This window comes from Pelodiscus sinensis, chromosome 18, assembly GCF_049634645.1.
Source record: "Pelodiscus sinensis isolate JC-2024 chromosome 18, ASM4963464v1, whole genome shotgun sequence".
Taxonomy (NCBI): Eukaryota; Metazoa; Chordata; order Testudines; family Trionychidae; genus Pelodiscus; species Pelodiscus sinensis.
In genome coordinates, this window is record NC_134728.1 from 18,597,666 (window position 1) to 18,613,315 (window position 15,650).

At 44.0% G+C, this 15,650-nt stretch overlaps 1 protein-coding gene across 9 annotated transcripts in view; it reads left to right on the top strand.

Moving 5' to 3' along the window:
• Positions 1 to 15,650, top strand: part of ADNP (activity dependent neuroprotector homeobox) — a 65,365-nt gene that overhangs the window by 26,505 nt on the left and 23,210 nt on the right. For 3 of the 9 annotated variants that reach the window (XM_075901196.1, XM_006129446.4, XM_006129445.3), the window contains one exon: positions 8,136 to 8,263. The exons of the other annotated variants lie outside the window; for them this stretch is intronic. In XM_075901196.1, coding sequence (XP_075757311.1) covers positions 8,197 to 8,263 — 67 coding nt within the window. In that variant the 5' untranslated portion in view covers positions 8,136 to 8,196. The remainder of the gene's footprint in view (positions 1 to 8,135; positions 8,264 to 15,650) is intronic. 9 annotated transcript variants of the gene reach the window in all.

Here is a 15,650-nt window from a genome sequence, read left to right on the forward strand (position 1 = left end):
GGAGGTGGAGCAAGGGTATTTGGGTCTGAGGGTAGATCCTGGATTGCACTTAAATTCAAAAACTGATCTTGTGCTTAAAAAGGTTGGAGACCACTGCCTTAGGGGTACTCAACTCTGGGGGAAGGGGTGCGTCAACACATCTGAAATTTGGAGAAAACTGAATTTTGTGTTAAGTTTTACAGTGCTTTATTATTTTTGTACTTTTTACACCCAAACATTTCATCGCCTGCCCGGCTACGATTAAGTTGTTTAAACAAATATGTTGCAATGATAGAAAAAAATGTTATGTGTCTGAAAACTATAGGTACTTAACTTTTTTTTTTTTTTGTAATGAGGGTACTTTATTTAAAAAAGGTTGAGAAACACTGGACTAGATAAGAAGTGCTGTTTTATCTCATTCTGGAGTAGAAACTAGTTCATTCTGAGATTAAATTAAGAGGGAAGCATCTTTGCAAGAGGGTGTGTAGGGAAGCTTTCTCGTTCCTCTTCTCCTTCGTGTGACTTGATGTACATTCCCTGGGCCCATGCATTTCTACCTTTCTCACTGAATACTGGGCTATTTTTACAGTTTCATGGCATTCTTTATATCTTTTTTTTGGGGGGGGGGGGGGATTTTGTTACTTTTTCATCCACACCAGGTGTTGGATCTTGTTCTCAGTGAGTGGGAGGGGAAAATACTGACACCCAGGAAGGTTAGGAGGTCCAGGGGGCTGTTGCAGAGTGAACCTAACCCACATGTGTTCCACTGCAGCAGCTCCCTGCTCTGTGTGTTGCAACCAGATGCATGAATCATAGTTCTACTCACTTTGGCCCAGCTGTCCCTCTGTCACAATGATGTACCAGGTTGCAATGCCAATCACTTAATTTTTTTCTAGCTACCTGCTGCCATGACAGAGGCAGCAGGCCAAATCTGAGTAGTTCTGTGACCCTGTGCACCAGGTTGCAATATCTGAAGTGGAGAGCTGGAGAAAGTCCTGCAGGATAGGAGCCTCAGGAGTGGCTGCTGAAGGATGAGTTTTTCATTTTTAGTTTTATATTCTTTTTAGGGCTGTCAATAATTGCAGTTAACTTGTATGATTAAAATAGATTAATCATGATTAATTGCAGTTTTAATTGCACTGCTACACTGTAGAATACCAATTGAAATTTATTCAGTAATTTGGACGTTTTCTACGTTTTCAATTACAACACAGAACACAAAGTATACAATGATTACTTTATATTTTTACAAATATTTGAATTGTAAAAATGATAAAACCAGTATTTTTCAGTTCACCTCATACAAGTACTGTAATGCAGTCTCTTTATTGCGAAAGTGCACCTTATAAATGCACATTGTTATATAACTGCGCTCAAAAACAAAACAGTAAAACTTTCGGACATATATGTTCACTCAGTCCTACTTTTGTTTAGCCAGTCACTAAGAGAATCAAGTTTGTTTGCATTTACAGGAGCTAATGTTGCTTGTTTCTTATTTTCAAAGTGAGAATGGGCACATGGTTCTTTTCTAGCAGGCAGTGCAAGGTATTATATGCCAGATATGTTAAACATTTGTATGCCCCGTGTGCTTTGGCAACCATTCCAGAGGACATGCTTTCATGCTGATGATGCTTGTTAATAAAAGTGTTAATTAAATTTGTGACTCACCTCATTAGGGGAGAATTGTATGTCTCCTGCATTGTGTTATACCTGCATTCTGCCATATATTACATCAGTGGTTTGCAAACTATGCGTCGTAACCCATTGCTGGGTCACAGAACGTGAGTCAGTGGGTTGTCTTCCCATAGGGTGAGCAAGTGACCAGTGGGGGTGCTAAGCAGTGTTCCCTATAAGCTGTGCAGCAGCACAGCTTCACAGGTGACTAACCAGCCCTTCCCAATCAGAGGCTCAGGGCTCCTGCAAGGGGCTGCCACGCAGCTTAGAGGGAACACTGGTGCTAAAGCAGGCTTCCTGCCTGTCCTGGCACCTAAGACCACACTGAGCCCCAGAAGCAGCATGTCTGGCTCCTAGGCAGGATGGCCCCCATGCTGCTGTCTCTGCCTCAGGCACCAGCTCCATGCTCTCATTGGCTGGGTACCCACCAATGGGAGGTGGGAGTGGGGGCGATGCCTTGCATATGAGAGCAGCACATACAGCTGCTTGTGTGCCTCTCCCTTGGAGTTGGACCTGCAGCTGGCTGCTTCTGGGGTGCAATGTTGTCTGGGGTGCTCTGGCAGGCAGGAAGCTTGCCTTAGCACTTCTGTGCTGCTGACTGGTAGCTGATAAAAATAAGCCCATGCCCAAATTCCAAGCACCAACCTCTTACCCTGAGCACTCCTCCCAATCCAGAATCCCCTTCTGCACCCCAAATACCTCATTCCTATTCCCATCCCAGAGCCTCCACCCCCAGAGCCTGAACTTCCCCCCACCCTTGAACCCCATCCACCTGCCCATGCCAAGAGCCCCCCCTCACATTCTGAATCCCTCTGCCCTATCCTCCAGCCTGGAACTCCCTTCTGCACCCCAAACTCCTAATTCCCGCAGATGTAGCGCTCACCCCTGCACTCTTCCACACCTCAAATTCCTCATTCCCAGCCCCCTCCCCCCCCCCCCCCCCCGAGCCCAAACTCTAGTCAAAAGATACAATTATGTTGGTCATGGACATCAACAATTTTCTTCAACTGAGTCATGAGAAAAAAAGTTTTAAAACTACTGTATTTCATGGTATAGAAGTCTTGTTGATAAACCAGAACATGTTGCTTGTTTTAAGAACACTGTCATTGAAGATTTGACAAAATGCATAGAAGGTGCCAATGAGAGATTTCTAAAGATGGCTACCACACTTGATACAGGTTTAATAATCTGAAGTGCTTTCCAGAATCTGAGGAATAAGATGTGGAATGTGCTTTCAGAAGTCTCGAGAGAGGAAGATTCTGAGGTGGAAAGTACAAACCCTGCACCACCAAAAAAGAAAATGAACCTTCTATTGGTGGCTTCTGACTCAAATGATGGAAATGAGCCTATGTTAGTTTAAACTGTTTGGGGTTGTTATCAAGCAGAGCCTGTTGGCAGCGTAGATGTATGTCCTCTGGATTGATGGTTGAAGCATAAAGGGGCGTTACATGGATCATTAATGCATCTGGCATGTAAATAACTTGAGACGTTGGCTACAACAATGCCATGTGAAACCCCGGATGACATTCTGAACAAGAAGCGGGTAGCATTATTTCCTGCAGATATAAACAAACTTGAATATCTGAGTAGAGAAGTAGGACTGAGTGGACTTGTAGACTCTAAAGATTTACATGATTTTATTTTTGAATGCAGGGGGTTTTTTGTACTTAATTCTATATTTATAAGATCAACTTTTCATGGAAAGAGATTACCCTACACTACTAATTAGATTGTCATAAATAGGAACTGCAAAGGAGAGTCTGACTTAACCCTATCCTCACTCTCCAGGTAAGCAACTGGAGATGCACCCGAGGGAAGAGGTTGGGCATTCAGACAATAAAAATGCACATAGGAATTTCAAAATGAGAGGGAGGGGTTTTACTTTCTCTCTTCTTTGAGATCAGAGCACTTTTTTTCAGGTATGCAAAAAACGGGCTTTCCCAGGAATGGACTTATTTAAATGTGTGAGTAGGGAAAATTTTAGATAGTCTGTCAGGTTTTATTGTTTTCCTTGTTTGGGGGTTTGGAAATCATGTCTGAGCTGGTTCATTGTTTTTCTTTTTTGTAACTAAGGATAACAGCCCAGGGATTTTCCCTCAGTCTATGTCACTTCATGGCTATTTAACACCTACTCGTTTACTATGCTTGCAACAGTAGTTTTGTTTTGATAATAAAAATATTTTCCTTTTTGTTTTGATTAACCACTATTGGTTGATTGTTGTGCCCTTAAGTTTACGTGCTTAGTTACCTGGGCAGAGTCAGTTGTTCTCTGCGGATTCCCTCTGTTTGTTTTCCCAACTCCAAGCAAAACGGAGGTTGGGACAGGCGGGAGAGCTTTGCCTTAGAGATGGGATTCCCAAGTGATTTCTTTCCTGGAAAAGGGTTTATTTTATATTATTCACTTGTGTGGTGGCAGCAAGAAATCAGTCTTTGTCTTTTTGGATCTCAGAGGGACTAAGATCAAACAAGTTTGTCTCTGGGAGTCATAGAGACAGGTTTTATAGAGTTGATTCTACTAGGTGGCTCCCCATCTCTGCACTTGGAGTGTCAGGTTGGGGAATTGAGCTGACACAGGTGAATTGAAAAATACTATTTTGTTTTTTACCATGAAAATATTTGTTTTTATTTTTACTAGCATTAACTGTCTCATTGTGACAGTAGATGTACACTCAGGTTGGCCTGTCTGCCAATTATAGTGCACTCAGATCTGGCTGCTATCTTGCCCATGAAGGACCCGCTGCTGCCACGACTGTGTCCCAGCTGTTCCGCCTCCACCTAGTGCTGTCCATGTGCTTCGTGCACTCACACCTGCCAGAGAGTGCTGTGGGGCTGCTGGAGTCTGTCATGCAGCTGCCTGGACCCTCTGGCTGGACTTCCTGCACTCTGGCGAGGTGCAGCCTCCGCTAACTTAGCTGAACCAGTCTGAGGTGGGGAGGAGAGAGGATTTCAGGGTCACAGTGGGAGGGGAAAGGCATTTTGGGGTTGGGTTTTTGGGCACAGGGCAGTACTGAGGGGCTGACTCAAGTATTTAATGGGCTGCTGGGGGGGGCAGGACAGTGGGGGCAGCTGGATTCTGGGGGCTGTTTGGGGGGCGGGGCCTCTCGAACCCCACTTGAGTGCAAGTCTCCCTCAAGCCCACTGGCCGTGTGGCAAAGCAGCCCTGCTCGGGTCCCGGCACACTCCGGGCAGGTGAGAAGGGCTAGGCCGCAACATGGGAGTATCACCGAGGTCACACTGCTAGGGAAGGACGCATGCCATTACCTGGCGGGTGGCTGGTTGGTCTCTGGTAACTCGGCGGGAAAGTGAAAGGCACACAAAGTGCCTGTGCAGCACCTCTCTCCCCCCTCTGGCGCCTTGCGACCTCCAGAGGCAGGGGAGTCTCGTGAGAAGTCTGTTCTCTGTGACAGATGGCGTGACGGACGCCTCTCCTTTTATAATAGTATAGATTACGAAGTGAACACTGTATAGTTTGTGAGTAGAAAACACCCAAAATATTTAAATAAGTGGTACTCTGTTATTAACAGTGTGATTAACCAGGATTAATTATTTTAATCATTTGACAGCCCTTAGTTATTTTGTTTTATTTTGAATTTGTGGAAAATTGGTATTAATCAAAGGGCTTTTACCTTCCAAGGAATTATCTAGATTAAGAAAACACTGTAAAAATGTTCTAATACTGTATACAACATTGACTTTTCAGTCCTTGTCTATTCTGAGTTTTAAGTACATAGTGTTAATTATCATTTTCTAATACATAGTATTTTTCCTAGTAATCTTGCAAAACACCCTTTTTTCCCCATTACTTTGAAGTGATTGACTGGGTACTGACTTTAATGTAGTAACTGTTGCTAGGGGGATTGGATTACATGGCTACATTAGTTTGGAGCACTTTTCCCTGTAAGTTGTGCACTTAGGCGGCCACCCAGGAGAAATTCAGGTTAGCAGAGTGCCCACAGCTGGCAGCATGTGTTTCTATCTGTGGTACACATCTGCACATGCATTACCAGGCAAAGAAAATGAAATTAATAAAGGAGGCTGGGTGCTATTTGCAGTACTTTAGATTATTTTAAAATGGCCACTACATGTTTGCAGCTGCCTCTTCATCTGGAATTTAAGAGCTAGGAAGAGAAGCTGAAGGTCACTTGGGGTTTGTTTGAACAAGAGTGAGTAGATTTAAATATTGGAATACTTGAATGAGGAATTTGAGCTGCCAATATCATGTAGAGTACAGGACTGGTTTAAAATTCCTCTTATAGGTAAACTCCATTTGCCTAATAAGAACACTTATTTTCTTTTGCTCTTGTCATGTGTCTGTAGAAAGTGGAATAACTTTGTGATCTCACACCTTAGACACACTCACCCAGGAACCTACCCTTGCAATAAACCCCATTGCCAACTTTCTCCACACATCTATAAAAGTGACACCATCACAAGACCTAACCACATAAGCCACATCAGAGGCCCATACAACTGCACAGCCTCTAATGTGATATGTGCCATCAAGTACCAGCGGTGCCTTTCTGCCATGTATATTGGCCAAACTGGACAGTCTCTACAACACAGGATAAATGGACTTATAAGTCAGATATCAGAAATGGTACACACATAAACTTGTAGGGGAGCATGTTAACCTGCCTGGACACTCAATCATGGATTTAAAAGTAGCCATTCTTCTACAAAGGAATTTCACAAGCCAACTACAGAGAATGTGGAATTGACCTTCATATGCAAATTTGACACTTTCCCTTCTCTGGATAGACACCAGTTGGTTGTGAAAAGAGCCACTGGCTCCCATTTGCTTCTAATCCTGCAGAGTCACTGTTCTTAGCATTAGGTATCTCATGGGATGCTTCCAGGTTCAGGTCCTGTCTGCCACCTTTGCTTAGGATGTAGGGCTCCCTAGCCTGGCTGCTATCAATTTCAAAACCACAAACCTCACTTGCTTATACATGTTCCATCAGTGTTCCATTTCACTGTAGCTTCTTGATTAACTCCTTCAGGGACAGTGTGTCAGGTAAGTAAGGAATATAGGGTTATCAAAAGAATTTATTAACCACACTCTAATTCTTTAAGAGAGTTTGCAATTGTTGCAAAGTCAGAACTTTTGCCCTGAGAGTCCAGAGTCTTATCAGTCTGGTCTTCCTTCATGTGGCAGTGGATGGCCCCCTTGCTCAGAGGAAAGCCCTCTTGCTTCCCAGTAGCCATTGCCTGTTTTTGCTCCTGTGCTCCAGCTGGGAAATTTCAGTCCTTTCCTCCAGGGTATTTCTACACTTAAACTGCTACAGCAGCACATTTGCAGCATTCCACTGTTATAGCACTGCAATGTAGATACTACCTATGCCAAAGGGACGGGGTTTGCTGTCAGCATAGGCAGTTCACGGTAGCAAGGTTGACAAATGAATTATTCCGTCAGCCTAGCACTGTGTACGTCAGAGAACTAACATCAGTGTAGGTATGTTTCTCATGGGAGTGAAAAATCCACAATGCTAAGCACACAACGCTAAGCAACACTAATCCACAACCCCAAGAGACATAGCTATGCTGATGGTAGTTCCCAGTATAGACCAGCAGTTCAGGCTTCTGTGTAGAGTGTCTCGGCTACCAGCTCAAAACCATTAAAGTTGATGGCCCTAGATTGTCCTGTGATGGTGTCTCAACCATTCTCCCTAATACAAAATGGATGTTCTAATTCAAAATGGAGGGTACATTAGTAAATTAAGGTTGCAATACAAAACGGAGTTCACAAATTAATGGACACATCCAGTTCTATCATAGCCTGTCTTTCTCAGTCATGTTGATAGACCATGGAAGAATAACTTGGAAATTGTTTTGGCATAAGTGTATAGTAGATCGGTGACATTTATAACATGTATATGAAATACAATGTAGATCAATTAGTTTTACCAAACTACTCAAGTTTCATTGATACTTAGGATTTTTTAGAGATTCTTAAGGTCTTTTAGAGGGTAATGTAGATTTTACCAAGAGCTTTTAGGAAAGGTACTACTAGAAGGAAAGTAAAATCATACTTCTGATTAAGCAACCTTTTTTTTTCAGTCTGGAGTATTGTGCATAGATTTTAAAAGTGGATATTAGTGTAAAGTGGGTCCTTCAAGGCAAACTTAGTGGAACTACAGTTCATTAGCATGGGTTTCTCATTGTGCTTGTTGGTAGGACACAAATCTAGAATAGGCAGAGAAAACGGAAATGGAGGAATTGGCACAAATTGCAAGTTAAATCATGAATATAAACTAAAATAGATTTGCGTATGGGTAGATCTAACTGTTATGGTTGATAATGAAAGATGATAGAAACATTCAAGGAATCTTCCTGTTGAATTATTTCAGCAGATTTTCACCATCTCTCCTTGCCCCTTTAGATTTTGTATGTGCATAAAAGATACATGGTATTTCAATACATAGAGGATCACGGAATTAAATATTTACTTACCACATTGTGAATTATTATGCATGTATAACTAGGATGAATGTGAGGAGACTGGCAAAATCTATTCTGCACTCAGCGTGCCACTAAAACGGTAAAATGGAGAAGCAGTGTGGCCCATCGAATAGGGACTGGAGTTCTGTTCGCAGCTGTTCTGGGATTTTGGGTGAGTTACTTCACCTCCCTGTATTTAATTTCCCTATCTTAAAAATAGGAAGAGTATTGTAATTAACTTTGGAAATCACTTCGAGTTATATAGTTGAGGAGTGCCATTTACAACCCTTTACTAAAAAAATAATACAATACATGATAAATAATAATAGCATGTACATATTTTTTCCTTCTCATCCAGTAGGGATTGGAAATCAATGAATGTGTAAAGTATGGGCTACTTCTATCCAGTCAGCACTAATCCTTATTTGTTTCTTCAGTTCTCCTTCTTTGCTGCTTTCCTTTTCAACAATCTTTCTCATATTTGGATTTTCAGTACAGTTGTTAATGTTTTATTTCCCTTCCAGTTCTAACTTTTAAAATAAGCAAGGGGAGGGAGGGTATTGCCAAAGTGCAGCAGCTGTTGTGGCACAATATGAGCCTTCATTGTGGGTATCTTCTGCTCTTACTGGGATAACAGCCCAGAATGTCAAGACACAGTGCTGGCTTCTGTTGGCAATTGAAAGTACCAGGTTGCTTCTCCATTACCAGCCAATGCAGCCTATATTAGAGCTTCCTGGTTTTAAAAAAGAAAGTCATTCAGGGTATGTCTACACTACCCTGCTAGTTCGAACTAGCGGGGTAACATAGGCATACCGCACTTGCAAATGAAGCCAGGGTTTTGAATTTCCCGGGCTTCATTTGCATAAGCCGGGCGCTGCCATTTTTAAATCCCGGCTAGTTCGAACCCCGTGCCGTGCGGCTACACGCGGCATGGAGTAGCTAGTTCGGATTAGGCTTCTAATCCGAACTAGCTGTACTCCTCGTGGAATGAAGAGTACAGCTAGTTCGGATTAGGAAGCCTAATCCGAACTAGCTACTCCGTGCTGCGTGTAGCCGCGCGGCACGGGGTTCGAACTAGCCGGGATTTAAAAATGGCGGCGCCCGGCTTATGCAAATGAAGCCCCGGAAATTCAAATCCCGGGCTTCATTTGCAAGTGCGGTATGCCTACGTTACCCCGCTAGTTCGAACTAGCGGGGTAGTGTAGACATACCCTCAGATCTAGGATCTACAAGAGCAGTAAGTACAATTTCCACCATCCACATGCTAGGCATAGACAATTTCCAGGACCTTTCCTCCTTAGCAACTTTTAGGTTGAGCAAAGACTATTCAGCTTCAGGAGTAATTTCATGCTTAATCAGCTATTTGGTGAGATTCATTCTAAATTCTCATCATTTATGCCTTTCTGTCTCAAGGCTGTGCAAGAAGAACGTGGAGTAATGTAGTGATGGTCACTGAAGGTGCTTGAGTACGTTTTTTCAGCAATCATGGGCCTTAACAGTGGATCTCACTAATGTTAGTGATTCAGTATTTGCAAGTTACACCAATCTACAGCCACCACTGTAATTAAACTGAGTGAAATGCAATGGCTTTAAATTTTTAAGGATCAGGTAGATTCAGTTTTCTAAGACAATTCACTGAGCAAGGCAGACTTTTTGGCAGAAGAGCTTCTACATCCTCATAGACTTTAAGGTCAGAAGGGACCATTATGATCATGTAGTCTGACCCCTTGCACAATGCAGGCCACAGAATCTCACCCACCCACTGCTAGAATAATCCTCTCATTTATCTCAGATATTGAAGTCCTCAAACAATGGTTTAAAGACCCCAAGATGCAGAGAATCCTCCTGCAAGTGACCCGTGCCCCATGCTACAGAGGAAGGCGAAAAACCTCTAGGGCCTCTGCCAATCTACCCTGGAGGAAAATTCCTTCCCAACCCCAAATATGGCGATCAGCTGAACCCTGAGCATGTGGGCAAGACTCACCAGCCAGACACCCAGGAAAAAGTTCTCTATAGTAACTCCTATCTTCCCACCATTGGCCTATTTACCACTGATAGTGAAAGGTCAATTAATTGCCAAGATCATGGTACCTCATCAAACCATCTCCTTCATAAACCCATCTAGCTTAATCTTGAAGCCAGATAGGTGTTTTGCCCCCACTACTTCCTTGGAAGGCTGTTCCAGAACTTCACTCCTCTGATGGTTAGAAACCTTCGCCTAATTTCGAGTCTAAACTTCCTAATAGCCAGCTTATATCCATTTGTTCTTGTGTCCACATTGGTATTGAGCTTAAATAATTCCTCTCCCTCCCTGGTATTTATCCCTCTAATATATTTAAAGAGAGCAATCATATCTCCCTTCAGCCTTCTTTTGGTTAAGGTAAACAAGGCAAGTTCCTTGAGTCTCCTTTCATAAGACAGGTTTTCCATTCCTCGGATCATCCTAGTGGCCCTTCTTTGTACCTGTTCCAGTTTGAATTCATCATTTTTAAACATGGGAGACCAGAACTGCACACAGTCTTCCAGATGAAGTCTCACCAATGCCTTGTATAACGGCACTAACATCTCCTTATCCCTACTGGAAATACCTCGCCTAATGCATCCCAAGACCGTATTAGCCTTTTTCACAGCCATGTTACAATGGCGTCTTATAGTCATCCTGTGATCAACCAGGACTCCGAGGTCCTTCTCCTCTTCTGTTACTTCCAACTGATGTGTCCCCAGCTTATAACTAAAATTCTTGTTATTAATCCCTAAATGCATAACCTTATACTTCTCACTATTAAATTTCATCCTATTACTATTACTCTAATTTACAAGATCATCCAGATCTTCCTGTATAATATCCCGATCCTTTTCTGAATTGGCAATACTTCCCAACTTTGTGTCATCCGCAGACATTATTAGCACACTCCCACTTTTAGTGCCGAGGTCAGTAATAAAAAGATTAAATAATAATGGTCCCAGAAGTGATCCCTTAGGAACTCCTCTAGTAACCTCTCTTCAGCCCGTCAGTTCACCTTTCAGTATGACTTGCTGTAGTCTCCCCTTTAACCAGTTCCTTATCCACCTCTCAATTTTCATATTGATCCCCGTCTTTTCCAATTTATCCAATAATTCCCCATGTGGTACTATATCAGATGCCTTACTGAAATTGAGGCAGATTAGATCCACTGCATTTCCTTTATCTAAAAAATCTGTTACTTTCTCAAAGAAAGACATCAGGTTGGCTTGGTACGATCTACCTTTTGTAAAACCATGTTGTAATTTGTCCCAAGTGCCATTAACCTCAATGTCCCTAATTGCTTTCTCCTTCAAAATTTTTTCCAAGGCCTTGCATACTACAGATGTCAAACTAACAAGCCTGTAGTTACTTGGGTCACTTTTTTTACCTTTATTAAAAATAGAAACTATATTAACAAGTCTCCAGACAAATGGTCCCACCCCTGACTTTAGAGATTCATTAAAAAATTTTGCTAATGGACCTGCAATTTCATGTGCCAATTCCTTTAATATTCTTGGATAAAGATTATCTGGGCCCCCTGATTTACTCCCGTTAAGATGTTCGAGTTTGACTTCTACCTCAGATTTGGTAATATCTACCTCCATATCCTTATGCCCATTTGTTATGTGCCATTATCCCTAAGCTCTTCATTAGCCTCATTAAAGACTGAAGCAAAGTATTTGTTTAGATATTGGGCCATGCCTAGATTATCCTTAACCTCCACTCCATCCTCAGTGATTACCGATCCCACTTCCTTTTTTTTGTTTTGTTTTGTTTTGTTTTCTTCCTATTTATATGGCTATAAAAACTTTTACTATTGGTTTTAATTCCCTTTAATTCTTTTTCCAAGAGGGAAGCTTTTTCCCAGCAAATACGACTTAAAATGTTGGGAGTTTCATGTACTACATGTGGACTTTTCTGTTTTGGACACACTTGGATTTCTTTGGGAAAAAAAAAAAAAAGTCCAAATCTGAGAGACCAGGTGAGATTTCTGTATTAGAACATAAGAATGGCCATACTGGGTCAGACTAAAGGTCCATCTAGCCCAATAGCCTGTCTGACAACAGTGCCAGCGCCACATGCCCCGAGGGGATGGTCCGAAGACAATAATCAAGCGATTTGTCTCGTGCCATCTATCTCCAGCCTCTGACAAACAGAGGCCAGGGACACCATTCCTACCCCCTGGCTATAATAGCTTTTTATGGACCTAACCTCCATGAATTTATCTAGCTTCTCTTTAAACTCTTTTATAGTTCTAGCCTCCTCTGGCAAGGAGTTCCACAGGAACTCCGTATTCTTGGAAACGAATGTTAGAATCTAGGAATAGGATTTTTTTTAAATTCATTGGGTCTCAGTAGTAAGAGGGTTTAAGTAGATATGAAAATCGCTTAATTGTTCTTTCTCCCTACAGCTAGTACCAGTTTTCTTGTGATGTTGGAGAAAAATATATTTTCTGACTTAGGGATGTTAAATGTGAATATTCAGGTAAATGTGCAACTGCTGAAAATTTGAGCAGTTACATGTTTACAAGCGGGGGGAGGGGCGGCTTCATAGAAAACTGGAACTGGAAGGGAGCTCAAGAGATCATCAAGTCCAGTCCCCTGCTCTTCCTTCCCCCTCCCCACTTTTGCCTCTGACTGTCTGGAAGTCGGTACATGTGGGATGCCGGCTTTTAGAGGCCGCAGCGCGGGGAGTGTGGCTCTGTGTGTAACCATGGAGGTTAACTTTACACTGTGACATCCCTGCTTTCTGTTGTCATTGGCAGACAAATTCAGTCTCCTTAGAAATGAAACCGTTAACAATGCTTGGCATTGGCATTTAAATTATTGTAATTAAGCTTCAAAATACATGTGCTAGTAAAAAATAAAATGTAACCCTTTTTTGGTGTTTGTCTTGCTGCCTGACAGCAGACTTCACTGTAGTTTTCCATTGTGGGGAAAAAAAAAATTCAAGTGATTGCTCATGTCCATTCTGTGTAAGTGTGCACATGCTGCATGCACGGATTGTTGGAAGGTTTTTCCCTTGGTGGTATCTTTTGGTCAGCAGGGGAGCCCCCTGTAGTGGTACCTGTATATGTGTGCAAGTGTAGCCCTGCTGGCCCGCCATCCCCTCAGTTCCTTCTTACTATCCGTGACAGTCACTGGAATGTTTCTCACTTGTTCTGCCAGTTCTCATTTTAAACGGTTCTCATTTTAAATAGTTCTAGTAGCAGTTCCAGTTTTTAGTGTTAGTTGTAATTGTTTAGTAATAAGTTAGCATTCATAGCGTAAATAGGGGCTCGCTTTTTGCATCCTCATGCGGGGCATGCCTGGGCCTCAAGGCTTTAAGCCCTGTGCCAATGGCTTTAAGCCAGTGCCTTGTGGTGACCTGCTGAGAGCCTCTCTGAAGTGACTCTGAGAGCCTTATTTCTCCGTCAGTTGCAAGATTTGCTGCAGCTTCAAACCCCATGCTAAATGGGATAGGGACTCATGGCTGAAAATCTTGATTATGGAGGAGGCATTCTGCCTAGTACCAGCCGCCGGCCCCCCAAATCACACCTGCTTTGGTGCAGGAGGTACCGGGACGTTTCAGGGTGTCCCTAGTACCACGACACAACGCACCTTGGCACCTCTCCCAGTCACCAGTGCTTCAAAACAAGCAGAGACCCCGCAGGGAAAGGTCTTTGTCATGGTATTCATCTAAAGTGTGCTTCCAGATGGGGCACTTGGCCACGGCTCCCAGGCCTCCAGCTCCTGGTCGGCACCAGTCAGGTCCCCCACAGAAAACAACCTAGGAGGACAACTTGGCTGAGGTGGACTAAGGTTTAATGCCAGATATGTTCGAGGCAGCGAAGGAGCTTATAGAGTTGACCTCTTCCCCAGCCTCTCCCTCTAAACTGCCGCACCAGCAGGAGACCTGTGCCACCTGCACCGAGGCACTGGTGCCAACTACAGCTTCTGCAGTCGAACTTCACTCGGTCCTGTGCACTGGCTTTTGGCCCTGTCATCCATGCCAATCCTGTCAGCAGATGCTGGTTTGGAGTAGCTGACGCTGCCTCCTCCGTCTCAGCACCTGGGTAAGCATGAGTCCAGGGTCAGACATGCTCCCTGGCACTGTTCTCCGGCACCAGCCTCCTCTGCTCCGCCCTGGTCAGCGTCTGTTTATTCTTCTGACTCTGAGTCCGAGTCAGTCTTATCTAGGCATTTGGCTTCCAGGTCATTCTCCTGACACTGTTCTTTTTCCTGGCACTGCTCCTGCCACAGAAGTGCTTCCGTACAGCCATTCCAGAGGTATTCTCCAGTGCAGTGTCCAGTCTGGACCCTCTGAGCGTACCGGCAGGTCCAGGATCCTGGGCCTTCCCACCTCACCTCTGCTTATTCAGGTTCTCAGGTTCAACTGTCTGTGACCCCATTGACCTGTTCTCCACCATCAAGCCAGTTACATGTCCCCCTCAAGGCTTTATCCAGACCTTTGGGAGATGAGGTGGCGGAATCGGATCATGAAGTGGGATAGGAACAGTCGGTGGTCTCCTAGGACTAGCAACAACAGCAGGAGAAGCAAGTGCTGAGGGAATCTTCTTCCTCATCACCAGATGAGGCACAGGAGGGTGGATTCACACCATCTGTGCCATCAATGAATTCAAGATCTCACCAGGACCTTTTAAAAGCCTTGCGCAGAGCCTGGGGTTCCAGGCTGAGAGGGTATCAGAGGATTCTGATCCCACAGTAAACATCCTTAATGGGGATGTTCAGGGCTTGACAAATAATACAATCTACTCGCCCGTGGTGAGTAGATTGTAACCTGGAAGAGCCGGGTTCGGGCGATCTGTGCAAGCGCCGCGGTTTGGCGAGCCCTGGGGATATTCCAACCAGGGTGGCTCTCCCCCTTAACAAGATGGTGAGCAAGATTACTAAAACCCTCTGGCAAACCTCAGCCTCGATCCTTCGACTGATCAGTGGGTCAAGTGCAGGTACTTTGTTCCCCAGGTGGGCCGTGAACACCTGTTCTCCCACACCCCTCCTGGAACCCTTGTAGTTCAGGAGGCTAATCATAGGAAGCGCCAGGGTCAACCAGGTCAGACTCCTAAGAACAAAGAGGCTAAAATGATGGACCTCTTGGGCCGCAAGGCATATGCCTCTGGGGGTTTTTCAATTTAGGACTGCAAATCAGCTGGTGGTGCTCCTGACTCCCTATTTGTATATCTACTGTGTGGCAATGGACAAGTTTAGAGACCTGGTGCCTCAAGAATCACAGCAGAAGTTTAAGGCCTTGTTGGAGGAGGCTAGAGTTTCCTGTGCTGCTCTGCAGGAGGCCCTGGACTCAACTGATGCAGCCGCCTGTATCATGGCCACAGGACTTGTTCTATGCTATAGTCCGTGGCTACAGGTCTCCAGTATTCCTCTCAAAGCGCAGACCAGAATACAGGGGTATGCACCTTTGAGGAGGTGGGCCTGTTCTCTGAGCAAACAGACAACCCTCAAGCCCTTCAGCATACTTATCCCTGCCCCGCAAAGATGTTCCCTTAACCCTAGGGTCCCATCACATCCCTTCCAGCAGGGCCCCCGTTCTGATTTCA